Raw genomic sequence first — 22,055 nt, forward strand, 5'->3', positions numbered from 1 at the left:
AAAAAAAAACTTCGAGACATCTCTGAAACGATGACAGATAGAATTAACATAAATGTATACCTTTCAACTGGTTATGCAAAACAACTGAATTGTTTTTATAAAGTTTTGGAGATACGTCTTATAAAATGGATGTGGATACGTATACATTTTCTTCTAATAATTTTGAAATATAAATATATATATAAAGCCTGTCTGGACCAGATGTCAATTATTATTTCATTATAATTGGGCGAACAACAAAGCGAAAGAGGTTTTATAAAAATTTTGTCCTCATGAGGGATGTGCGTCTGTCACAAACCTTGTCTCTATAATCAGTGATTTGTGACGTCAAAAGCATGATTGAGGTAGTTTTAGGCAAAATGATTTGAATTCTTTTTTTTTTTGCAATAGATCTATATAATTTCGAATTCACTCAATCACTGTATCAGTCTTTGGCTTTTGATGGATGCTGGAATTAGTTTTGTACAAAATTTTGTGATAAGAAAGGTTTAATTTATTTTGAAACCAGATAAGCAAGCGTCCTGACGCAAAAACATCAGTAATTATTTTGATTACAATATTGAAAACAGTGGCCCGGATTGCAAAATGTCATTGAACATTTTCGACTCAAAATATCCCAAAGAACATCCCCTTCAATTTTTTCCCCACTTACCAGAAACACCTGAAAGTTTTCATAGTAACTGTAAGACAATCCGGTTAAATTTTGGTGCATGTTTGAAAAACAAATATTTTGACAACATTACAAACTCGGGAATTTTCCTTCATGATATGAGCTTCTACAAACAATATATTAATATTTTAATTAGACTATAGTATAAACGTGACCGTTACACGCTTGTTAATTTCATATTTTAAGCTCTGTAAGTGATACCACTTCAAATATTTATTTAAAGTTACCCTGGCTATCCTTTGTTTAAACTATAAACTATACATACACCTCTCAATATCAGAGAAATCAAAGCCGACTGTGTTAGAACTGCATGTTTAATTTATATTTAAAAAATCGCCTTATGTACTTTCAATTCAAAGTGCGTGAGGTAAGAAGGGTGTCGGTCTTTTTCAAAAGATATCCTATATAGTTTGTTTGTCTAACTTTTAAACAACATAATACATGCCTCTTGAATTTATTTATTTTTTTTATTAATTCCTGAATTGTCCTTACCAGTTTTTTAAGGGTAGTATATTTTAAACATAGTCGCGAAATTCTTTTGTTTGAACTTGATCTTGAAATTTTTCATTACTTATTCAACAAGAACCGTTTTTACGGACCGGCGATCCTTAGTTTTAGTTTCACGGGTGGTCTTTTACACTTGTAGGTTAGGCTATATTTATAAATACGTTGGGACACAGTAAATACTACTATCAATGTCCCATCTTCACTATATTAACTAATAAAAACTGTCTTAGTGGACAACCACTATCCCAGAAAAATTAACAGATAAGGGAACCAAATCGAATGATTGAAGTTCAGATATTGAAATTTTTATGGCATGATTATAAAACCTGAATTATTTTTTTAAAAATACTTATCTTCGTTTTTTTCCACCGAAATTCCGTTTGCTGAAAATATTTTATGATGAAATTTTGCATTATTTAGCTCCCTTAGAATTCAAGCTTTGCAAAACCATATTTCGATAATATTGTTTTTCTATAATTGACCGTCTATACCCAAAACACGTACGCGTAAACGAAAATGAACACTCGTTATTGTTTACACTAAAGTTAAAGGATAAATAACACACATTTCTTCATAGAACCTTAAGACAAGGGACTTGTGTTGTTCATCTCAAAATAAATCTACAATACAATCGAACGTAAATTCGTTATAATTTTAGAAACCATCCACTAAGCCAACCAACTTTCGTACTCATTGCACTTTAACAATCCGGTATATACCTAATTCCCGAATCGTAACTTTTCCAACGTTTCCAAGAAAGTTGAGGGACCCATGGTAAACGTACCATATAGTTTTTTCAGGAAGTGATTGCGATGCTTGGCGCAATTTTGCGTTGTAATTGAAATCTCCCCCGCCTTTATCTTAACGGTCAAGTTACGTAGTTCATTTTATATATGCATTACGTCGATTTTTATTTCGTGCAAGGTCGAGACATGGTTGGTTTCGGTTTAGAACTGTTTCTTCAATCTAATCACGTACAAGATGAACATAACGAAGGGTATTCTTCGATATACTATTACCTGCCATAACAACCAGCTAGCCAGACCCATTTTTATGGTTATAGCTAGCCCTCTTTCGGCGCTGGAGAATATTTACGCTCTTAATTTGCATAAAATAAATTTACATAACAAAGGGCATGTAAAATTAGGGGTGTTTTTTTTTCCTTACGAGTAGCGCACCTGTATGGAGTTATTTGAAAATTACTGTGTATACCAGGAAAGATTCGATATGGATATAGTTTTTGGGGGGTATTTTTTGTAAAAAGAATTATGTTTTTTAGTTTGAACATAAATTTCAATATGTTCATGATACTAACAAAGATTTCGGAATAAAAGGTCTAAAATTGAACAACTAGCTGAGCTACCCAGCCACTGTTTTCAAGTGACGTTTGGAATATTTTATAGATGACCCCTTGAATTTAATTAAGAAATTGAAAGACAATTATAATTTAATTGTCATCCTTAAAACACTCAAATCATAACTTGATAACAGTGGCCCGGATGGGAAAATGGAGGTATAAGTTATATTTTCGACTCAAAATCGGTAAAAAGAACATCCCCCTTAATGTATGGCAGATTTATTAGTAACACCCTGTATAAAAGATTGGTTTTAATCCTTATACTCGGACTGGTACTTAAGTTACAATTACATGACAAGTTAATGATGGGTCAAACTGGGCCGTTACACTCGCGCTCGATTTGAAATGAATTCAAATCTCATCCTTAACATTTAGAGTTATTATTAAGGAGCAAAAGCGTAACGCCAGTACATCGTATTAGTAAAAAGGTTTTGATGTAAAATTTATTCGATAAAAATCGCGAGTGGCATTGCGCAAGCGTGAAAAATGAGATACGGAACACCGTTCATTATTCTATTGTAAATTTCACCATTTTTGACAAGTATAACCCTGTAACTAAAACCATCTCATTCTGACGCTTCAAAAACCCTTTTAAACCTAGGTTAGCCCCTGACGGAACCCAACCCAACCGTAGCCGGCTAGTCGGCTACCTTAAACACGCCTTATCTTAGTCTTTATCAAATATAAAAAGAAAAGAAGATCTTCTTCGGACTCTTACGTTTATAAATCTCCTTAAAGTCTCGCGGTGCGAGCGGAAAGCGAAAAGATTTGTACATTTAAATTTATTATTATTCATTTTTCTTTTATCTAACAGTTGAAATGCATTGCGAGTCGACCAGCATGACGGCCGTTGTGAAAGTAGCAACACCCTTTAGGGGTCGAGTATACGCCCTCGGACACCCTTACGAATGTTACGCCGTTGCCGTATCCGATATTGGGGAGGTCAGTTTGACCATGCCATTACATGGAAGGCGTTGCGGTAGCAGAAATTTGGTAAGAGACGACATTATCCATTGTTGAATAATTAGTCCGTTAATTACAAATAAAGTTGTGAATTTATTCGGATAAAAATAAGATGATGTAGATAACGCATTGAAAATGCAATCGTTTTAATTGCAGGGAAATGGAACCTTTACTAACAGTATTCTGGTCCAACATCACCCATTTGTCTTGCGAAATACGGACAGGCGGATTAACGTTGCGTGTGATTACGAGGAAGCTCATCAGAAGTTGAAGATTGGAAAAGAAGTTGTTGAAGGGTAGGTTTTTCAAAGTTGATGGTAATAGAGCGTCTTCTGTCATCATACAAATTTAAAAGGAAAGGACTGGGCTGTACACGAGTAATTTGGTGCTTATACTGTACCCCTACTTGTAAGGCCTTTCTGTAAAGCAAATCATGACGTAATGCTGTGTGGTGACTGTAATTGGCCAGGTACCCTAGAGCTAAAACGTCTGCTGCTACACGTAGAGGCTAAATTTGTAGGGTCCAGGATAGGAAAACGTACCCTCTTCAATACATAGTGTTCCATACCATTTACACCAGGAGGTGAGGGTACTTGATACTTCACTTTGTCCGCCAAAGAACCTTGCCTCCTTGTGTAAAAGGTGTCAATCTTCCTAGTCTAAAACTACGTATAATGTAGGTGGTTAAATAGTTATACATTATACTCGTTCAAATTAAAACAAAACGTTCTACCCTGACCCCTTCTTTTAACTAAACAAGTGGTCTTCATTAGGAAATAACGTGTTATTCGCGCCTTAAAATGAACTTCAGAGCGAGCGTTGACCAAGAAATTAGGATTTCTTTTTATATTGGAGACTTGAAAGATACATTAATAATACGATTAGCGTTGGAGCCCGGGGTGCCAACCGCGAGATAATCTGTGATATAGAATAATACGGCGGTATAGTCTGATAACAGGGGATAAGACGAAACCCATGAACTATCTTCTCGTTCGCTCTGGCTTAAGCCTCAGAGCGGCGAAAGTGAGAAATTTAGATTTTTTTTTTTCTTTCTTATCAACCCCTAGGGGTTTTAGAATTTAAAGAAATAAGAAATGTAATGTATTAAAGTTGATTGCACCCTCAAATACTTATTTACGGGGTGGTATGAGCGGGGTTTCTTATCATGCATGCTACGCTAATTTAGTTTCGTATCTTTGTTTCACTGTGGAATTCCAGAAGCAACTTTTTGATTCTCTTGATTTTTTGTTGGCTTGAGCAACAGATAGGCCCTTAAGAAGTGAAATACACTAGCTCGCTGACTGATCACTTTCTGTATCTCTTGATCCTTTTGGACGGAGTTGAAATGTTTAAAGAAAGTTAATTCGTTTTAAGTAATTAATTACTTGCACTGCCTCTAGCGGTGCTTCTTGGCGCGAGGGAAATAACCCAAGATGGCGACCTCGCCTGCCCCTGTGGTGTTTGCTTATCTTCTGAAATAAAGAAAAACTGTACCACGAAGCTAAAAACTACTTTAATTTCAGTGGAAATTTTGTAAGACTGTCAGTGAGTCAGTATTCAAGACCGGTCTAAGGTTCTAGTGACCCTATCTTAGCCTCACTTAATTTTTCGCATTAATTTATTGCATTTTAGGCCCCGCATAAATGTTTTTATTATTATTTAATCCATCTTCGTGTGTTGGTTGAAGAAGTTCTTAATATTACATCGCCCTTGGTTATTGGAACGCATAAAATAGAAGTTTAAAATTCCGATTTATAAGCCAGATTAGTATTCTAGGGCGACAAAGCCCCGATCTTGACAAAATTTCTTTTCTTCTCTTACCCTCCCATATCTTAAACTATTAAACAAATAAATCCTTGGAAGTTTACATTATGGTGTACGGAAATAAGAACAGGACACACAGGACAGTGTCAGCAAACTATACTTGGGAGTAATTGGACAGTTGTTATAATCCGATAAAAATAGTTCCTTGTTCTCATCTATGACACCCATGGTTTGCGAAGTGTAACGCCCATCATACATTGAAGGTGACCTCCCTTTAAGTGACCAATTTTAGCCATTGATACCTATACAATTACAAGCCCACAATATACCTGGCGAGCATTATCCTCTTTACTAATATACTCCAGAATCTATACTTCTTTGTCCCAAAATAACTCTTTTAATACCGGAAATTGAGTATGGAATTTCACGGTCAACTTGATAAGTTTATATTTTTGAAATTGACCGTATGCTAACTAAACTAGCAGATAAAAGGTCCGCGTGGCTCTAGGTTACACGAAAACGAGCCCAAAAACAAACAATTATTTCTTAAAAATGTTACTTTTCAAGGTACGACCACTCATTATGGGCTTCTAAATTTTCTTCACTTCTTTTTTTTTATTTTTTAAAATACTTTTTCATAATACCGAGTTCTTTTTGGAAGCAATTACTCACTGCACGCATTTTTATTTGATTTTTTTAGGGAGTTACAGACGTTGACCCAGGTTGTAACGGGGCTGGCACCAACGCCCCCTATTCGTTTGCGAGTCTTGGACGCCACGGGTCAAGATGTTAGCGGAGCTGACCTGGGTGATCCTCTTACTCTCAAAGTGGAAATTTTGGATGAAAGTATGTATGATTGATTGTTTGTTTTTCTAAAATATGACAACTTATTACCGTCCGAAAATGTTTTGAGAAATTGGAAGCAATCTAGCGAATCGCTGAGCAAGCATTAGGCCTAACTCTCGTGTGTAATTACATGTATAGTTAGAACAAATATCAGTGGGTAGTTAGTTGTAACGGTGCCTTTTGACAAAGAACTACACAAATATGTATAGGCCTACTTAATCTTAGTCCTGTATACCGATTTGCTCGTATCATAGACCTCTTCTGTTTAATTGCGAAGGTAGGCGGTGTAGATATCATTTATTTTCCCAACGCAATAACCATCATAATGATACGCATGGAGTTTCAAACCATGATAATAATTCCCACCATAGTTTATTCATGTATTTTCGCGTCATAGCGCGCTGTAATAATATCGCCAGGCCAATGACTGCAGTGGCAGTAATACTCTTAGTCCAAGAAGATACTCGGGTAATCACTAGTCGGGATAATAGACGGGGGGCCAAATGATGAAGTAAGAAAGCCAGTGAAGAAAGAAAAAAAACACTTTAAATGTACGTTTTTATATCATAAAGACTCGAGCGCGGTGTTACGTTGCTTTTGCGGTAGCTCCAAGAGACTGGACACTAGCTTAAAATACGTAGGGAAAAAAGGAAACCGATGAAATATGGAATTCAAAGTTTTAAGCACGGTACCGGACCTCTTTGCATTTGCCTAAAGCCCATTTGCAAAGAATTTGAAATAAAAAACTATCACGTTTTGACTTCTACTAGTCCATTTTGTAGCTATAGCGAGACTCAAGTCAGTCGCAGTTGGCTATACTAACCAAGCCAACCGTTATTAGTAGTTGTTGTAATGCATTAACAGAAGCTTGGGTAACGCTGTATACTCAAATTGACTCGGATTATAGCAAAAACGTTTCTTTTACGATATACAAATCTGACTGAGTACATCATGAAAGTTTACCCTCCCCCTTAAGCCTATTTTTTTTAAACTCGCGGCTATTTACGAAATGTTGCGCGGCCAATTTGCAATTTTGAGAAGTAATCTTGTCAAACCTTTTCTTCACGCGCCGTGATTTACATAAAAACCTTAACGGAAGTTGAAGTTAAACTTCATGAATTATAGAAGTCAAAGTGCAGAAACATTATAATATTTTCTTAGTTTATGGACTTCTAGCTTAAAGTCGTGGTTTTCGCGCCTAAACTCTAAGCCTTTGCGATGTTGAAAACGTGTTGTGTGATTGTTTTTTCGAATACGCCCATACGGTAGGCCTATTATATTGTTTGGGCCTTGGTTTAAGCATGGTCGTTCACGATATAGCGTGATGTAATCATAATAAACTTTGCGTGTTGATGTTTTTTTTTATTTATTTATTGGTGCTAACGAGAAAATCGTTATTTTTCGATTAACTTTTAATTTTTTTATTTATTTTCCAGGTGTGTTCGGTATTTTTGGTAGTGGATTGGTCGCCAGGAGTGGTGAAGGTTCCGAAACTGTCCTTTTATTGGATGATAGTGGTTGTCCCATTGAACCATCGGTTTTCCCGGCATTGGAACAACAACCTGGTTCGAAATCATTAGTAGCACCATTTCAAGCGTTTCGATTTGCTTCGGACAGTACGGTCAAGTTTCAAATGACCGTGTCTTTCTGCTTAGATAGTTGCAGTCAGGTTGGTGCTAGATTTTTCTATCTAATGGTCAAATGACACGTCACGTGACGTCACTTTTTCATCATACTATTTGACCCTGACTGACCCGAACAATTTCTAAATTTACCCAGCAGGTGATCTGTAAAAACGAGACCAAAACATTAGAAGCGACTCTGGGCAGAAGAAAGCGTAATGTGGACCAATTAGGACTTCAATCTGGCGACGTGGTAACTGACGTCACCATGGAAAGCGCGCTGTTTGTCGTCAAGAGTTTAAAACCAACTCACTCAACCGGAGAAAAGGGGAGCCAAAAATTAGAATTACCAGAGGGTGAGTGTTTTTTTCTTTCACGTATGTCGCACGTGGTTGTAAATAATTGGCGGGAACTTTGCGAGCGAATGCATGACGTAGTTGTGAATCATTGCCTATCTCACGCGCTGTCTTGTGCATTTACATTTTAATTTTACACGTGCCAAAGGTCATTGGCGCGGCTTTCTCTCGACCTTTTTATACCAACTCAATAAGGTACGCCCACCCATATTTCAACCATATTTGGCGGGAAATTGAGCATGTGTTTAGAGGCGATACAGTCAGCCTGGTCTTCTAGACCCGATATTGTAAAGATTCATAGTTATAAATACTACCTTCGGAACGGGGCGCTCTTATACCCAGAGGGCATTTCTAAAAATTATACCGGAACTCGGGGAATACCAAGTTGTACCTTAGTTTTGTTTACAACTGCACCTATCACGTCGTCCAAATTCTGGAAGAAAAAACAAGATAATTACTTTCCCTGTCGTATATTTTCTCTTCCTGGACCATGGGGTGTTTTAGGTACACTGTATAAGTTGTGACCTTTAGTTGACCTTTACCGTATCGGAATCTAGGTTGTAACGCTCCAAATGGGCGTCCAAATATTACTGTAAATTAACACTGTCTTTTTTGATTACCTACCATTTCCTGGTTTTACCTACCCCAGAATTAATTTGGAACCTGGCAATGTTTTCTCCCCGCTTGCTTCACTCGTGTTAGGATACAATCTCAAATATCAGAAACCAATCTTTTGGCATAATTTTTTGGCGATCCAACTTTACCATTCAGGAAATGAGGTTTTAGATAATGGTCCATGATGCTATTGACCTTCCCATCTCCCCTCGTTTTATTCATCCCAATCTCAATAAGTAGCCCCCCTTACGAGACTTGTTTAGAAGATATCTAGCGATTTTTATCCGAAGCTATTTAGTTATAGATCCTTATCTGAATTCCCTGCCCATGTAAGATCAACTTCAAGCCCCTAAAATAGCTTTCCAATAACATGAATCTTTACAAGAAATAACGGTATCTTTAGATGTTATGGCCTGTATTTTTTTTTTCATCTTATGCTGGCGGAGGTAATGGTGAAGTTTACCTAGGAATATACCTGTCACCCCAAAACTCACCCCGCAAGTTCATGTTGGCTTATTTTAAACGGAATTTAATAGTATCGCAGTGGGAACCGGTCTGGTACAGGCATTTTAGGATGGTCTATGGCTGCGCAAAAGACAGGATGGTGACAGCGCGGCAACCTCCTATCATGAACACCCCAGTGTGGCAGATATTAAGTTCTTTATTTTTTTTCACGTGACCTGAAAGTTTATTGGTTTTGGTTTAACTCTCTTGCATGGATGAAAATAGAAACCCAGAGGTTAAAAATTCCTTCACGGTTTATATTAGTATTTGGAGATAATTTTCAAGTTTCGAAGATTTTTAATTAAACTATCAAGGTTCTTTGAGTTTATAGAGCATAATGTGTTTATTTTATCGGATACCCTCTTTGGCTTTGGGCGGTGATTTGCTATCATCGGCATTGTGAATTTTCCCGTGGTAGTTTTGAATTGACTTGAATTTAGTGTAGTATAGTGTTTTCATAATTGCTTGAATTTGGTGCTTCGTAGTGGTTTCATAATTGCCTGAATTTGGTGCTTCGTAGTGGTTTCATAATTGCTTGAATTTGGTGCTTCGTGGTGGTTTCATAATTGCCTGAATTTGGTGCTTCGTGGTGGTTTCATAATTGCCTGAATTTGGTGCTTCATGGTGGTTTCATAATTGCCTGAATTTGGTGCTTCGTGGTGGTTTCATAATTGCCTGAATTTGGTGCTTCGTGGTGGTTTCGTAATTGCCTGAATTTGGTGCTTCGTAGTGGTTTCATAATTGCTTGAATTTGGTGCTTCGTGGTGGTTTCATAATTGCCTGAATTTGGTGCTTCGTGGTGGTTTCATAATTGCCTGAATTTGGTGCTTCATGGTGGTTTCATAATTGCCTGAATTTGGTGCTTCGTAGTGGTTTCATAATTGCCTGAATTTGGTGCTTCGTAGTGGTTTCATAATTGCTTGAATTTGGTGCTTCGTGGTGGTTTCATAATTGCCTGAATTTGGTGCTTCGTGGTGGTTTCATAATTGCCTGAATTTGGTGCTTCATGGTGGTTTCATAATTGCCTGAATTTGGTGCTTCGTGGTGGTTTCATAATTGCCTGAATTTGGTGCTTCGTGGTGGTTTCGTAATTGCCTGAATTTGGTGCTTCGTGGTGGTTTCGTAATTGCCTGAATTTGGTGCTTCGTGGTGGTTTCGTAATTGCCTGAATTTGGTGCTTCGTGGTGGTTTCGTAATTGCCTGAATTTGGTGCTTCGTGGTGGTTTCGTAATTGCCTGAATTTGGTGCTTCGTAGTGGTTTCATAATTGCCTGAATTTGGTGCTTCGTAGTGGTTTCATAATTGCCTGAATTTGGTGCTTCGTAGTGGTTTCATAATTGCCTGAATTTGGTGCTTCGTAGTGGTTTCATAATTATTTAAATTTGGTTTTAGTGTAGTAGTTTGGTGTGTCGTAGTGGTTTCACAGTGATTTTGACTTGGTTTTGGTGTAGTAGTTTCACGATGCATCGAGTTAGTTTTGGTGCAGTAGTTTCACAATGGCTTTCTTTGACTTGGTTTTGGTGTAGTAGTTTCACAATGCATCGAGTTAGTTTTGGTGCAGTAGTTTCACAATGGCTTTCTTTGACTTGGTTTTGGTGTAGTAATTTCACAATGGCTTCAGCTTTGTTTTGGTTGCCATATATCGTTTCCACAAGATCGCTCAAAATTTATTTGTAAATATTAATTCTGATTAAATTGATTTAATTTAGATTTAAGCACTCCCGTCATCGTGCCAGGTCGTGGATTATGTTTTTCCAGACCAATATTTTACATTCTATCGAGTGTGGCTGGTGTACTTCAATTGGTTCTGTTTTGTTCCTGTTTATCGCTTCTGGTTCTTGGAAGGCGATCTCGACGTAAGGTTGACGCGACTTCGACCATGGACGGTAGTCGCGCCTCTATTTCTAGCAAATCCCAATTATTTCGACGTTCTTAGTTAGATTCAACGCCTAATTAAAATTAATAGAGCTAATGTGAATTAATTAAATTACGGACACAAAACAAAGCTCAAAACGTTGGATAAAATTCGTTACGCTCGCAAAGGCGTATAAAGACAATGGTGTACGTGCTTCTTGATTCTTCATTGAACAATTTTGAAAGGAAAAATCACGAAAACTATTTCTCGTTACGTCACGAACAATTTACGTGATTTGAATAATTGAATTTTGCGCGCGCGCTCCTGCGAATTTATTTAATTAATTATGAAGTTAATGATACTCTGTTCACCCTTTTGTAAATTTCATAAGCGTTTTCCGCGTCTTCATTTGTGTGAATTGAAAGTGCAAGGTATTATTTTGATAAATTTTCCGGAATTGTTTTTACTTAATTTACAATTGAATTTATCTCGAGGCAGCTATTAATATCATCATATTTGGTTTTAAAGGAAAAGTATCACCTTAAACCTACCGCCTTAAAAATCCTTCGAACATCTTTGGATCAAGTTAGGTTGATTACAAAAAATATTAGTGTTGGACAAACAATTTATCTCGGATGTTATAGTCGGTCAATTTTCCTTGAAAGTTTTTTAAAAACTCCAATTAGAGGAGATTAGGTTTAAGGATGCATTTTCCGATCCTTATAGATGTTGAAGTCCGTATAGTCTAATTAATTCTAACGTATAATTGAATCTATTATATTATAAAACTTTTTTCATTGAAATGCTCAAAAGCTTGAAAAGATATACGTATAAATGTAGGTTATATGGGGACAATCTGTATGATTTAGGCTATGTCCTAAATGACGTATAACGTAGCAATAAGCGCGTAGTATTATAATTTAGAAAGTGCTTCAATCCTCATCACATTATTACAGTCGATTTCAAGCAACCAATTAATTGACTTTCAGAATAATTTTAAATCAATTAAAATCACACCTATTGCCGTGTTGCAAAAGTGCAACGGTACGAAACAGTATTCTTACAAAGCAACGCATTTTCAGCCATTTTTAAGTAATTGATCTCTTTAGGGCGAAATCTTTTAGGTTCAAACTTTAAAATAATTTCTCAAATTGACTAAATGTCGAGTGCCGGGCGCCACAGCAAGAAATCATAATTAAGTTAATTATTTATCCATTTGTTTAATGTGTGGATGGGATATTAATTTAAAACAAATAAATTTAGGCCTAATTATTTTCGTTTAATTAACGAAGAGACACTACCAGGCCTATAAGGCAGCTATTGTTTTTTTTTAAATATACATTTGTTTTAATTACGATTTGAAATTTCGTAAGTTGGCGAAATCTCTCATGAAGACATTTTTTGGTTTTCCCACCACTGCCAAAATTGTCTCGGTGAAGAAAAAAATATTATTATTATTATTTTTTGGTGATACTGTTAATGAAAACCATAAATTGTGATTGTTTTAATTGTTGATGGTTTGTAGATTCCAAGAAAATAAAATGATTTCGCATCATTTCATAAAGAAAATGGAGCGAAATTTGAATAATTAGGCTGATTTTGATCAAGGTAACTTCCGGTTCCTGTATCACTACGCCAAAGTATAAGAAAAAAATCATGGTATAAACAATCTTTTTTTAATTTTTATTTTATTCATAAATAGAAGGTGAAATCTTTCTTTTGAAATTCTGTAAAGTTGAACTTAGAAGTTTAAAATCGTTGGAAATTTTGAGTCTTAGAATTAGCTGACAAATTAAGGTTAAGTTGATGATTAATGGGCTTTGTTTAATTATAGTACTTATATAAATTATAACTTAATAAATGACGCGGTTCAGTTCAGTAAAACAGTTGACCGGCATAAAACCCTTGTCATGGCGGGGATTCGTAGACTCCGTAGACGCTTCTAAACGTCACTTCGGGTGACGCGTAGAAAGCTTGCCGACTCGATGACGTGCTAGGGCTGACAGCTGGAGCAGAAGTGACCGCGGGGAAAGTCACTTCTTCGTCGCTTGACTTCCTTAGCTGTTTTTTCTTTTGCCAACGGTACCAACATATTGCTGCCGTTATGAGAGCAATGTGGACCAATGTTACCGTTACGGCCGTAACTATGATTGTAGTCTGGGATGGACAAAGTGCTTCCGGTTTTTCCGTAGAAGTTACTAAAGTAATCAACTTGTAGTTAATTACTCATTAGGGTTTAGGTTATTAATCTTAGACTTACCTGGTCTGGGGATACGTTCAATACTCCACGAGGCATCCTCTGGTTGGTCACCTCCTACCTGGATAGCCAATGAGAGTGGCATCTCATCTGGCATTGGCTTCATAGTAGAGGCGTAGATAGCTGATTGAGACTGATGATAATTTTCGCCATAATTTTGACCTCCAAACTCTTGCTGTCTTACACTTTGATCGCCTCTAATTCCATTTGCGTTAGGGTTAAGATTTTCGGCACCAACCTCTTGCGGCCTACCGTTCAAAACTCCAGCACCTCCCATCATTGAGTTAGGGTTAGCGTTATGATAAGGGTATCCGTGCAAGTGAGGTGTATCTGATCTTTGATCGGAATTATATTGATTCTGGTAGTTTCCAGGGTTCAGTGGATTTGAATTATGTAAGGGAACTATGTCTGGTCGCTGTGCGTTTGGGTTAAACGGTCCTTGGTAAGCGGGAGTGTTAGGGTTGTGCAACGGAACTATGCTTGGTTGTTGATTAGGATTAACTGCTCCATTATAAGGGAATGGATTCGGATGGAATGGATGGTTCATTTTGGGATCTGAGGAGCCGAACGAGGTTGAACTCTGAACCGTATGCCAGGTGTATGGATCAGTTTGTGCGGATGAGTTAGGAGAATTTCGAATTAGATTCGGGTACTCGTCAGATTTGTTCATATTTGGATTATACATGGGGTTGGCGTTAGGATTATGAATTGGTGGGTGTTTCCCGCCTTCTGGTAAGGGTGGAAGTTCGTCTATTTCTTTGGGGACAAGGTGACTGTATTTCCATCCATTATCACTTGGTGTTGATTGATGATGGCCTGGATACCACGGTTGAGTTTGGGCGCCTGAAAACGCCTGATCTTCGTGAGTTGCTTTGGCTCTTCTAGTAAAATTGCCCAGTTCTTTGTCATCCATAGTGGTACCATTTTGTAGCGACGCGTCATTATCTTTCGGTGTTGTCGGCAACCCTTCATTTGATAAGGAAACGTTAGCGGGAACTCGATTTTGGTATAAATGTCCGTTGACTAAGACAGCGTCGTTAGGGGCTATGATCGGAACGGTTTGATCAGGGTCGTCTTGCGAATATGCCGTCGTGGGGTCATCCGGTAAAATAGTTGAGTCTTCCGTTGAAAGAATGGTTTCTTCAGAGTCTACAGATCGCCTACGACGACCAAACGACTCCATACCAGACGCGCAACGTACCTATAGTCAATAAAAAAGGTTATAACAATAACAGTCACTCAAAGGTAATCTTTTTAAGGGTTAGCAACATACAGGTTCGCATCTATCTTGACAGAATCTTATTTGAACTTCAAAATTGACCATCCCAGTTGACGGAAATCTAAACGCTTTAAAATCTGACACGAGAGTTCGTTTATCATTTGGATCTCTTTGTAAAGCCGGGAAAATTGTTGCGTCCGTCGGGCATCTAAGAATGTATTTTTTGTTATAGCAAGCTTACTTAGGCCAAGACCACAAAAGAGGTCATGAAGGTGAGTTAGAGCTTATTTTATTTCTATTTGACTTACCCTGAGCTGTCAATCAAGAAAAGAGATTCCCCGTTACTGCTGCGAGCATATAGGTTTCTCGCAAATATGGCGAATACACCTAAGATATTACAAATGTTTAGTCAAATTTTGATATTTCATCTTTGATAAAAGGAAAAAAGTACTTTGTTGTTCTTTAAGTTCTATTCTTAATGTTAGTTCATCTCCTAAACCGACCACTTTAGCGTCGCGACCGAATTTATCCGTGATTCTCATAATGACGTGGGGTGGTGGAACAGTGTTGGCTACTATAGAAGCTATACTCGGCTCGAACCTTGACCTTCTTAAAATAGAAACGCTAATTATTTCTCACCCAAAATTTTGCATTCTCAAATTTTATCTTACGAAACGTCAACCCCTGGAGGACCAATTCCAACTGGTTGTCCTAAAGTTACTGTACGATCCGAAGAGTCAAATGAACATATTACTTGAATTTTTTTGTCATTGTCTGTCATTATAATTGGATGTTGTTGTACCACAACCTCATTAACGTATTTTCCTGGACCCTTAATTAGAGTTAATTATATTTAGACGTTGATTATAAGTTACTTTAAGGGAAGTGAAGCCCTAAAGACTTACATCTTGTCTGGTACCGCATCGACTACCGAGTGAAATCGCGAACTGAACTTTAGTTTGACTGGTTCCAACCATATAACATTGCGCGGGATTACCCTTAGCGTACACACGTCCAATGAAGGGGTTGCCAAAATTAAGTGTTAGGACCATATCTTGTTGGTTGCATTGTACGCTAACTGGATTTTAAATTTCAAATTAGTACCTTATTATTAAGTAAAAGTGATATTCGCCGTTCTTACCTTGTTCGCATGTCCCCTTCTCACTGAATATCGAATTCCTTCTAAATACCAAAGCATTCTCTCCCTTGGGATCCGTACTGGTATCCGAACTGGTTAGAGCGCAGTCGTGAGCTATAGTTTCAAAGTTAACACCTCTACAAGTGAACTGTCGTTCGGTGTCACATTGACGTTGACAATCGACCAAAGAAAATGCTTTGGATAAGCGGTCGATGTGAGGGAATAACCTGTCGATAAAATCTCGATATTGGCACGTGGAGGGTTCTGAAACGAACGAATTTAGTGTTAAATTAAGAATTACAGTTGACCCGAACTTCGTATAATATTTACCCTGTATGCATTGATTCTCGAGGTAATCGACGTTGTTTCGACTTTTCTGGTACGATCCAGGATTGGTTCGTTTAGTTTCAGAGTACAAGTGACACATTCTTAAATCGTAGTCGTACGTCGCGGCTCTACAAGCAAAATGCGTCTCGGAAAGGCAATAGTCCTCGCAATCACTCCTTCTGGTAACACCTGGTATGATCTTTTCCGGTTTATGAAGCATTTCGAAGCCGATACTTCTCTCAAATGACCATAGCTTGTTGCATAATTTTTCTGTTACCAATTTGTCAGTTTTAAGTCAAAATCTGTGCCTTGCAACATTAGATAAAAGCGTTACTTTACCTTTCAAACATATTTTTTCAAAATAAACCGAGTCAGACTGTGGTATCAGGAAGGAGTTGTTATTTCCCACTGCCGCGTCTAGCCAATAACAACTTTGGAAGGTCGTATACTGTAGGACAAATCCTTTGCAACGTTCTCCAATCCTTAGACATTCGGCCTGACATTCTGATACGATGCCCACCGATGATCTAGTTCGAACCCTCTCTCGTCTGAAGATTTTAACGTCGAATCCCTTAGTTTTTTCGAAAGTGTACTGGTCGTAGCGACAAATAGCTGGTCTATCACTAGGTCTTGGTATTGGAGTAGTTTGAGGTCTTGGATAAGAAGTAGGGTAGGGTTGTGGTCGCGCGGTTGGGTAGGGTTGTGGACGCGAGGTTGGATAGGGTTGCGGTCGAGAAGTTGGATAAGGTTGAGGATACGATGAGGGATACGTAGTTGGTGGGTAAATAGTCGAAGACTGCCTACTTTGTCGACTACAGTCTTTTTCAACGTAGACAGCCCTGGGTCGACCCTGCAGGGCTTTAATTTGATCCGTAGCCCGACTTTCACTACTTAATAGACACTTTCCGGTACCCAAAGCACCGTAGTCTTGATAAGTAAAAGATCGGCAGTTAAAGTCCCTGGCTTTAGAACATTCTTGTTCGCACTGAAAGGTTGACGTCGCACCTAAAAGGGTTTTGGTGACGTAAAGCATATAAACGTTGCGTTGAATCGGAGCGTAAGGACAGCCACTGATATCTGTAGAAAAGTTAAAGTTCTTTTATTCGTGGAACATAATTTTTTTGACTTTATCATACCTATGCCACATTGATTCTCCAAATACTCAACACCACCAGCGTATTGCAAACGAGCTAACGTATGTAGTCGATCTTCCATGTACAATCTACATTCCCTGATAAGTGGATAGTAATTCATGGACTTGCACTGGAAAGCTCGTTCCTGTAGACACTTCCTCTTGCAATCTAGTCTTGAGACAGACCGTAAGATATCCCTGGGTGTTGCTCCACGTAATTCATGGTCTGGTACAAGCTCGAAAGCCCACATTTTATCGCAACTTATAGAAACTGGAGAAGGATCATTTTTAGCTTGACTTTATAAGTATGTATTAACATATTCACACCTGGTAAGCAAGATCCTTGGAAAAAGCTCTTTCCTATGTAGGGTCTTAAGTCTGCCGATCCTTGAATAGTATTTACTTTAATACTAAAGCATTCATGATGGACATAGTCCTCTATAAAGGCATTGCAGTCCTCGGTTTGATCGCATCTCCGGACGCACTCGTCAGTAATTCCCAATTCGTTCGGTGCAGCACGATAGAGTGGTATGGCCACGGCTCCATATACGTCATAGCCCGTCATCTTGTCGTAAACGTACCTTTCTCCAGTGCCGCATTTTTTACCTAAATTTAAATCCATCTCACATAATCCGTTGAACAGACTTACAACATTTCTAATAAAAACTGTAGAAAACCTTGGCAGCCAAGGTCTTCAAAAATGTTATTTACTACATAACATGATTTATGCTTATCTTAGTGAAGAGTGTATGTTATCTGTTCTACAACATTTCAAGTGTAAATTCATTAACACGTGACTCTCAAAGTGACACCAGTGCGCATGCAGCATGCCCCAGCCAATAAAGGCTAGTGCCTGGTTTTCATTGGTGGAGACTGGTTATACTGCTTACGTGATGATGCCCCTTCTTGAGGTCGATAGGTATCCTGATCCACCGAATTACCTGGAGAAGGAGTTATAGGTGATGATGTAGGGGAAAGTGTTACAGGGTAGGTCGAAGTTGTAGTTGATCCGGCCGCTTGACAATTGCGTTCGTAATAGACCAATCCTGGACGGTTCATAACTGCCATGGAACCACCACTCGCTTTATCGTCCCCGCTGATGAAGCATTGACCGTTGCTAGAGTAGTAAGCGAAGGAACGGCAGACGAAACTCTGGAAAGTTGTACAGTATTGTTTGCAGGTATCCTCTGACGTAATTCCAATGGTTTGAACGAAGTCCGTGTAGGTTGGATAGTACTCTGGTGTGCGCTCGTATGGACATTGCGTCATAGCTTTGCAGGGTTAATGAAATTTTAGTAATTACCAAGCTTGTTTAACTGTCAGATAAATTCTACCTGATAAACATTGGTTTTCCAAGTAATTTATCCTAGAACTTTGAACTTTTTCCAGTCCTTCTGGGTCAGTTCTTCTATCATAAGGGCTCAATCTACACTCGGTTGTGTCGTCATTGTACATGGCAGATCTGCAGACGAATGATCTCTCGTTTAAACAGTACTCCTCGCAATCCCTCCTGCTGTTGATATTATCGTAATGTTTCTGATAGTATTGTTGCTTCATTTGGTACCCAAGGACACGTTCAAAGGCCCACGCTTTATTTTTGCAACTCTCGATGCCGGTACCTTTTGAAAATCATTAAATCAGTCGTGTACCATTTTCAATTAAACTTGATGAGACTTACCCCGTAAGCAAACTTTCTCGAAATAATTGTCCCCGTCTCTTGGGGTCAAATCTGGTGTTCTCCCTTGTGAGTTACGGTCTAGTTTATCACATCGACTATTTTGGTAATTAACCACAAATGCCGGACAATCTAAACCCTCTTTCTGGCAAGATTCTTGGCACTCCAATGTGATACCCAATTGTGTTGGTTGTCCCAATGTTATTGGACTGTACATGGCCCCTCTTAGTACGAATCCAGTTATTTTCTCGTAAGTAAATACTCCTCCCGTGCATTGTTCTGTTATATGACGCCCAATGATCAATTTTACCAGAAGTTATTTTTGAAACTTCCTTACCAATAACGCAAATTTTTTCGCCATATGTTGAGTCAATTTTGGAGACTAATCTCTTGGTTTCTTCGCGTCCTAGACTAAACGCGTCATCCGCACTTAGGTAGCATCGGTTATCTAAAAAGGCGTAGCCACGACAGTTGAAGGTTGTTTCCCTGTCGCACTGCGTCTGACAATCATCGGGTGTAGTTGCGAATTCTAGTTTATCCATTGATACTGGTGCCACGTCCCTTTGCATTTCATATCGGCAAGAGGTTGGAGCTGGTCACGATGGTTAACAATTGAATTAAAGGTTAACTACAGCCGACTACTGTGTCGTGAACTTACCAGCGGCTGCGCATTGGTTTTCCAAATAGTCCCTACTACTTTCAGGGACTTCCCTAAAAGCTTGGGGTTGGGACCGTCGATCCTCTCGACTCATGCGACATTTTTGGCGGGCTTCATCGTAATCAGCCGAGCGGCACACGAAAGTCATTTCGGTGAGGCAGAGCTTTTCACAGTCCTCCTTTGTTAGGATATTGTTGACCTCCTTATCCAGGAAGCCTTCCATAAAGGCACCTTTCACTCGCTCGAACGCCCAGAGTCGATCGTTACATAAATTGTCGTACATTTGTTTGTCAACTGGTCCAAATATAAATACGGTTTAATTTACTCATCAAAAAGAAGACTGGCGACAACATTCATTCATTGTCTAGTCTATCCGTGACTTACCACCTCTGAAACATATCTTCTCCAAGTAATTCACTCTTGGTTTCACGTTAATTTGGTCTCTCCTGCCGACGGAATTAACCAAATAGGCGTCGCATCTGAAATTTCCATAATCCAGTACGAAGGACAAGCATTGTGATTGTTGTTTGCATAGATTGACGCAATCCCTCATTAGAGCCTGGTCTTTTTGTTCCAGAAGAGGAGCCGGAATGATTGAAGAATCAAAAACCCCGTTGACCGTTTTTTCGAAGGTTTCGATACCTCCGAAACAATTTTGGGCGCTAACTGTTATAACTGTTGTTCCGGGATCGAAAATTCCTGTCGGATATGATGGGTTTTCGCGTTATTTAGGATAACAAGGGGTAGAAGGATTGATGAAAGGGGTATATGCTTTTTTTACCTTGTCCAATAATAAATAATAGAACTGCGCGCCAAAATGCCTGAGAGGAAATTGTTGAGGACCATGTCCGTTCCATTTTCGATCGAGCTACAAAATTAATGGTGAAGTTTTTACGATGATGAAAAAGAACGTAGTTTTTTTTATGAAAACTTAATGATTTTTTTTAGGATTTGTGATAATATGCTTGCATGTGATATGATATAACAATTATAATAGTGTGATGTGATTTTTGAGCAAAATTTACGTAATTATGTTAGGCATTATTATTTTGGTCTATTAGTAACGCTCTGATAGCGTTCAGCTTTCAAAATTATTAATGATTTTAATATTAGTGAATTAACAAATTCTCCATTTTCGTGACCTAACGGTCATCCACCGCGTCAACTAGTCACTTACGAGGTATCATTTGAATATATGTAAATTTTATAAAGAGTAAAATCAAGGATGATAAAGCATGGATTGGACTTAAGTCGACATAAAATTTAAAAGCCTGGATATTAAACAGTACAGTGGGACTGCTTATGAAGTAAAGGAACGAAGTTATATATCGAGCCAACTTACTCGTTTAAACCTAACATTGAAAATGCATCACATAATTATGTTACTTTAATTGAATAAATCTAAAAATGCTCATACTTTAAATCTAAGTTACTGTTCCCGTCCTTAAATTCATGCAAAGTTAATTACTAAGTTTTTTTCAAAATTCCTGAATAACTATGTATTGACAACTTAAACTTTAATTCACTTACTTTAAAAGTTAATGTAGATGAATCAGCAACGAATCATGACGTCCGTTACAGTTAGCGTAAATTAATAACTTAAGCACGATTGAATTAATTCCAATTAATTAATAAAATTGTCCAGTTTCTAAATTAAAATGATAAACGATTGGCAGTTATCAATCACTTTCTTCGCGTCAACGGTAGAAAATTAATCATATTCAGTCCGCAAAACTTTCAATTATGTCCTGGGCACTGTCAACTGTGTTTATGGCACGTACTAATATCATTAACACTGATAATTGGCGATGGTTAACTTGGGAGAGTTATACCCGATAAACCTATCCTCAATAGACACCCGACAGAAATGATTAGTTAGTTGTATTCCGTATTCCTGTGGATCTGTTATTTCCTCTTCGCTTGAAATGAAAACCCAACCACAACCCTCCTATAGTACGTGTATGGATATTATTGAGTGATTTGGGATTTGGTCGGGTCAGCGTTCGTCCGCGTACATCCTGGGTGAGACACCATACCTCCTCCACCCATTGTGTCGCCCAAAAGCACCCCGACACTTGACAGGAAGTTACTACGTTTTGTCAAATATAAAATTGTAGGTGAAGCGGCTAGTATATAGTTAATTCCAACAGAACCATCCTATTGACTATGACGATTATTTAGGTGGACAAGTTAGTGATAATTAGACTCACGCGATATATGTATATAATGTTGCGTGTCATACATGTACCGTATTTGAACAACAGTGATGCTAATTGTTAAACCTAATTGATGGAATGATGATCCCAATGCGGTAATGATGGGAGAAATGGAGATGAAGTATCACTCAAGGAAGGGGATTGTAAACTTAAGGGCTCTTACACCACATAATACTTCTAAAAAGGGAAACTAAATATGAATGAGTGAAAAATATGAGGTGCATATTTGTGTTTCATTTCAGAATTAAAAAAAAATTCTCTGATTATCAGTCTTTCATGAATTTTAATTAAATAGATATGGACTGACTTGAATCTTGTGATATACAAATTTTACTTTTTAATTAAACTTACCTGATTAAGTGTTTTGCGCAGTGT

The 22,055-nt window shown here is 38.0% G+C and overlaps 2 protein-coding genes across 3 annotated transcripts in view; one reads left to right on the forward strand and one right to left on the reverse strand.

Annotated features, from left to right (window-relative positions):
• Positions 1–12,627, forward strand: part of LOC149654233 (uncharacterized) — a 74,474-nt gene extending 61,847 nt beyond the window's left edge. The window contains exons 7-12 of one of the 2 annotated variants that reach the window (XM_089845681.1): positions 3,349–3,527; positions 3,654–3,793; positions 5,962–6,107; positions 7,544–7,776; positions 7,887–8,085; positions 10,913–12,627. In XM_089845681.1, coding sequence (XP_089701807.1) covers positions 3,349–3,527; positions 3,654–3,793; positions 5,962–6,107; positions 7,544–7,776; positions 7,887–8,085; positions 10,913–11,139 — 1,124 coding nt within the window. In that variant the 3' untranslated portion in view covers positions 11,140–12,627. The remainder of the gene's footprint in view (positions 1–3,348; positions 3,528–3,653; positions 3,794–5,961; positions 6,108–7,543; positions 7,777–7,886; positions 8,086–10,912) is intronic. The other variant, XM_089845682.1, reaches the window with a different exon arrangement.
• A 156-nt stretch (positions 12,628–12,783) lies between these two features.
• LOC149654235 (uncharacterized) lies at positions 12,784–21,202 on the reverse strand. Its single transcript, XM_089845238.1, has 20 exons — positions 20,995–21,202; positions 20,246–20,332; positions 19,849–20,163; positions 19,465–19,758; positions 19,144–19,398; positions 18,810–19,085; positions 18,466–18,750; positions 18,022–18,402; positions 17,459–17,737; positions 17,136–17,402; positions 16,339–17,076; positions 16,003–16,269; positions 15,676–15,936; positions 15,440–15,612; positions 15,206–15,366; positions 14,986–15,143; positions 14,843–14,921; positions 14,583–14,742; positions 13,319–14,516; positions 12,784–13,256 (listed from the first exon to the last, which is right to left on the reverse strand). Exons 2-20 carry the CDS (start codon positions 20,319–20,321, stop codon positions 12,967–12,969), a joined length of 5,913 nt encoding a protein of 1,970 aa, XP_089701364.1. The 5' UTR covers positions 20,322–20,332; positions 20,995–21,202; the 3' UTR covers positions 12,784–12,966.
• Between the last annotated feature and the right edge of the window lie 853 nt (positions 21,203–22,055).

The sequence above is a fragment of the Phalangium opilio genome, unplaced genomic scaffold (genome assembly GCF_054372755.1).
Source record: "Phalangium opilio isolate 3A_F unplaced genomic scaffold, DU_Popi_V2 ptg000079l_1, whole genome shotgun sequence".
Taxonomy (NCBI): domain Eukaryota; kingdom Metazoa; phylum Arthropoda; class Arachnida; order Opiliones; family Phalangiidae; genus Phalangium; species Phalangium opilio.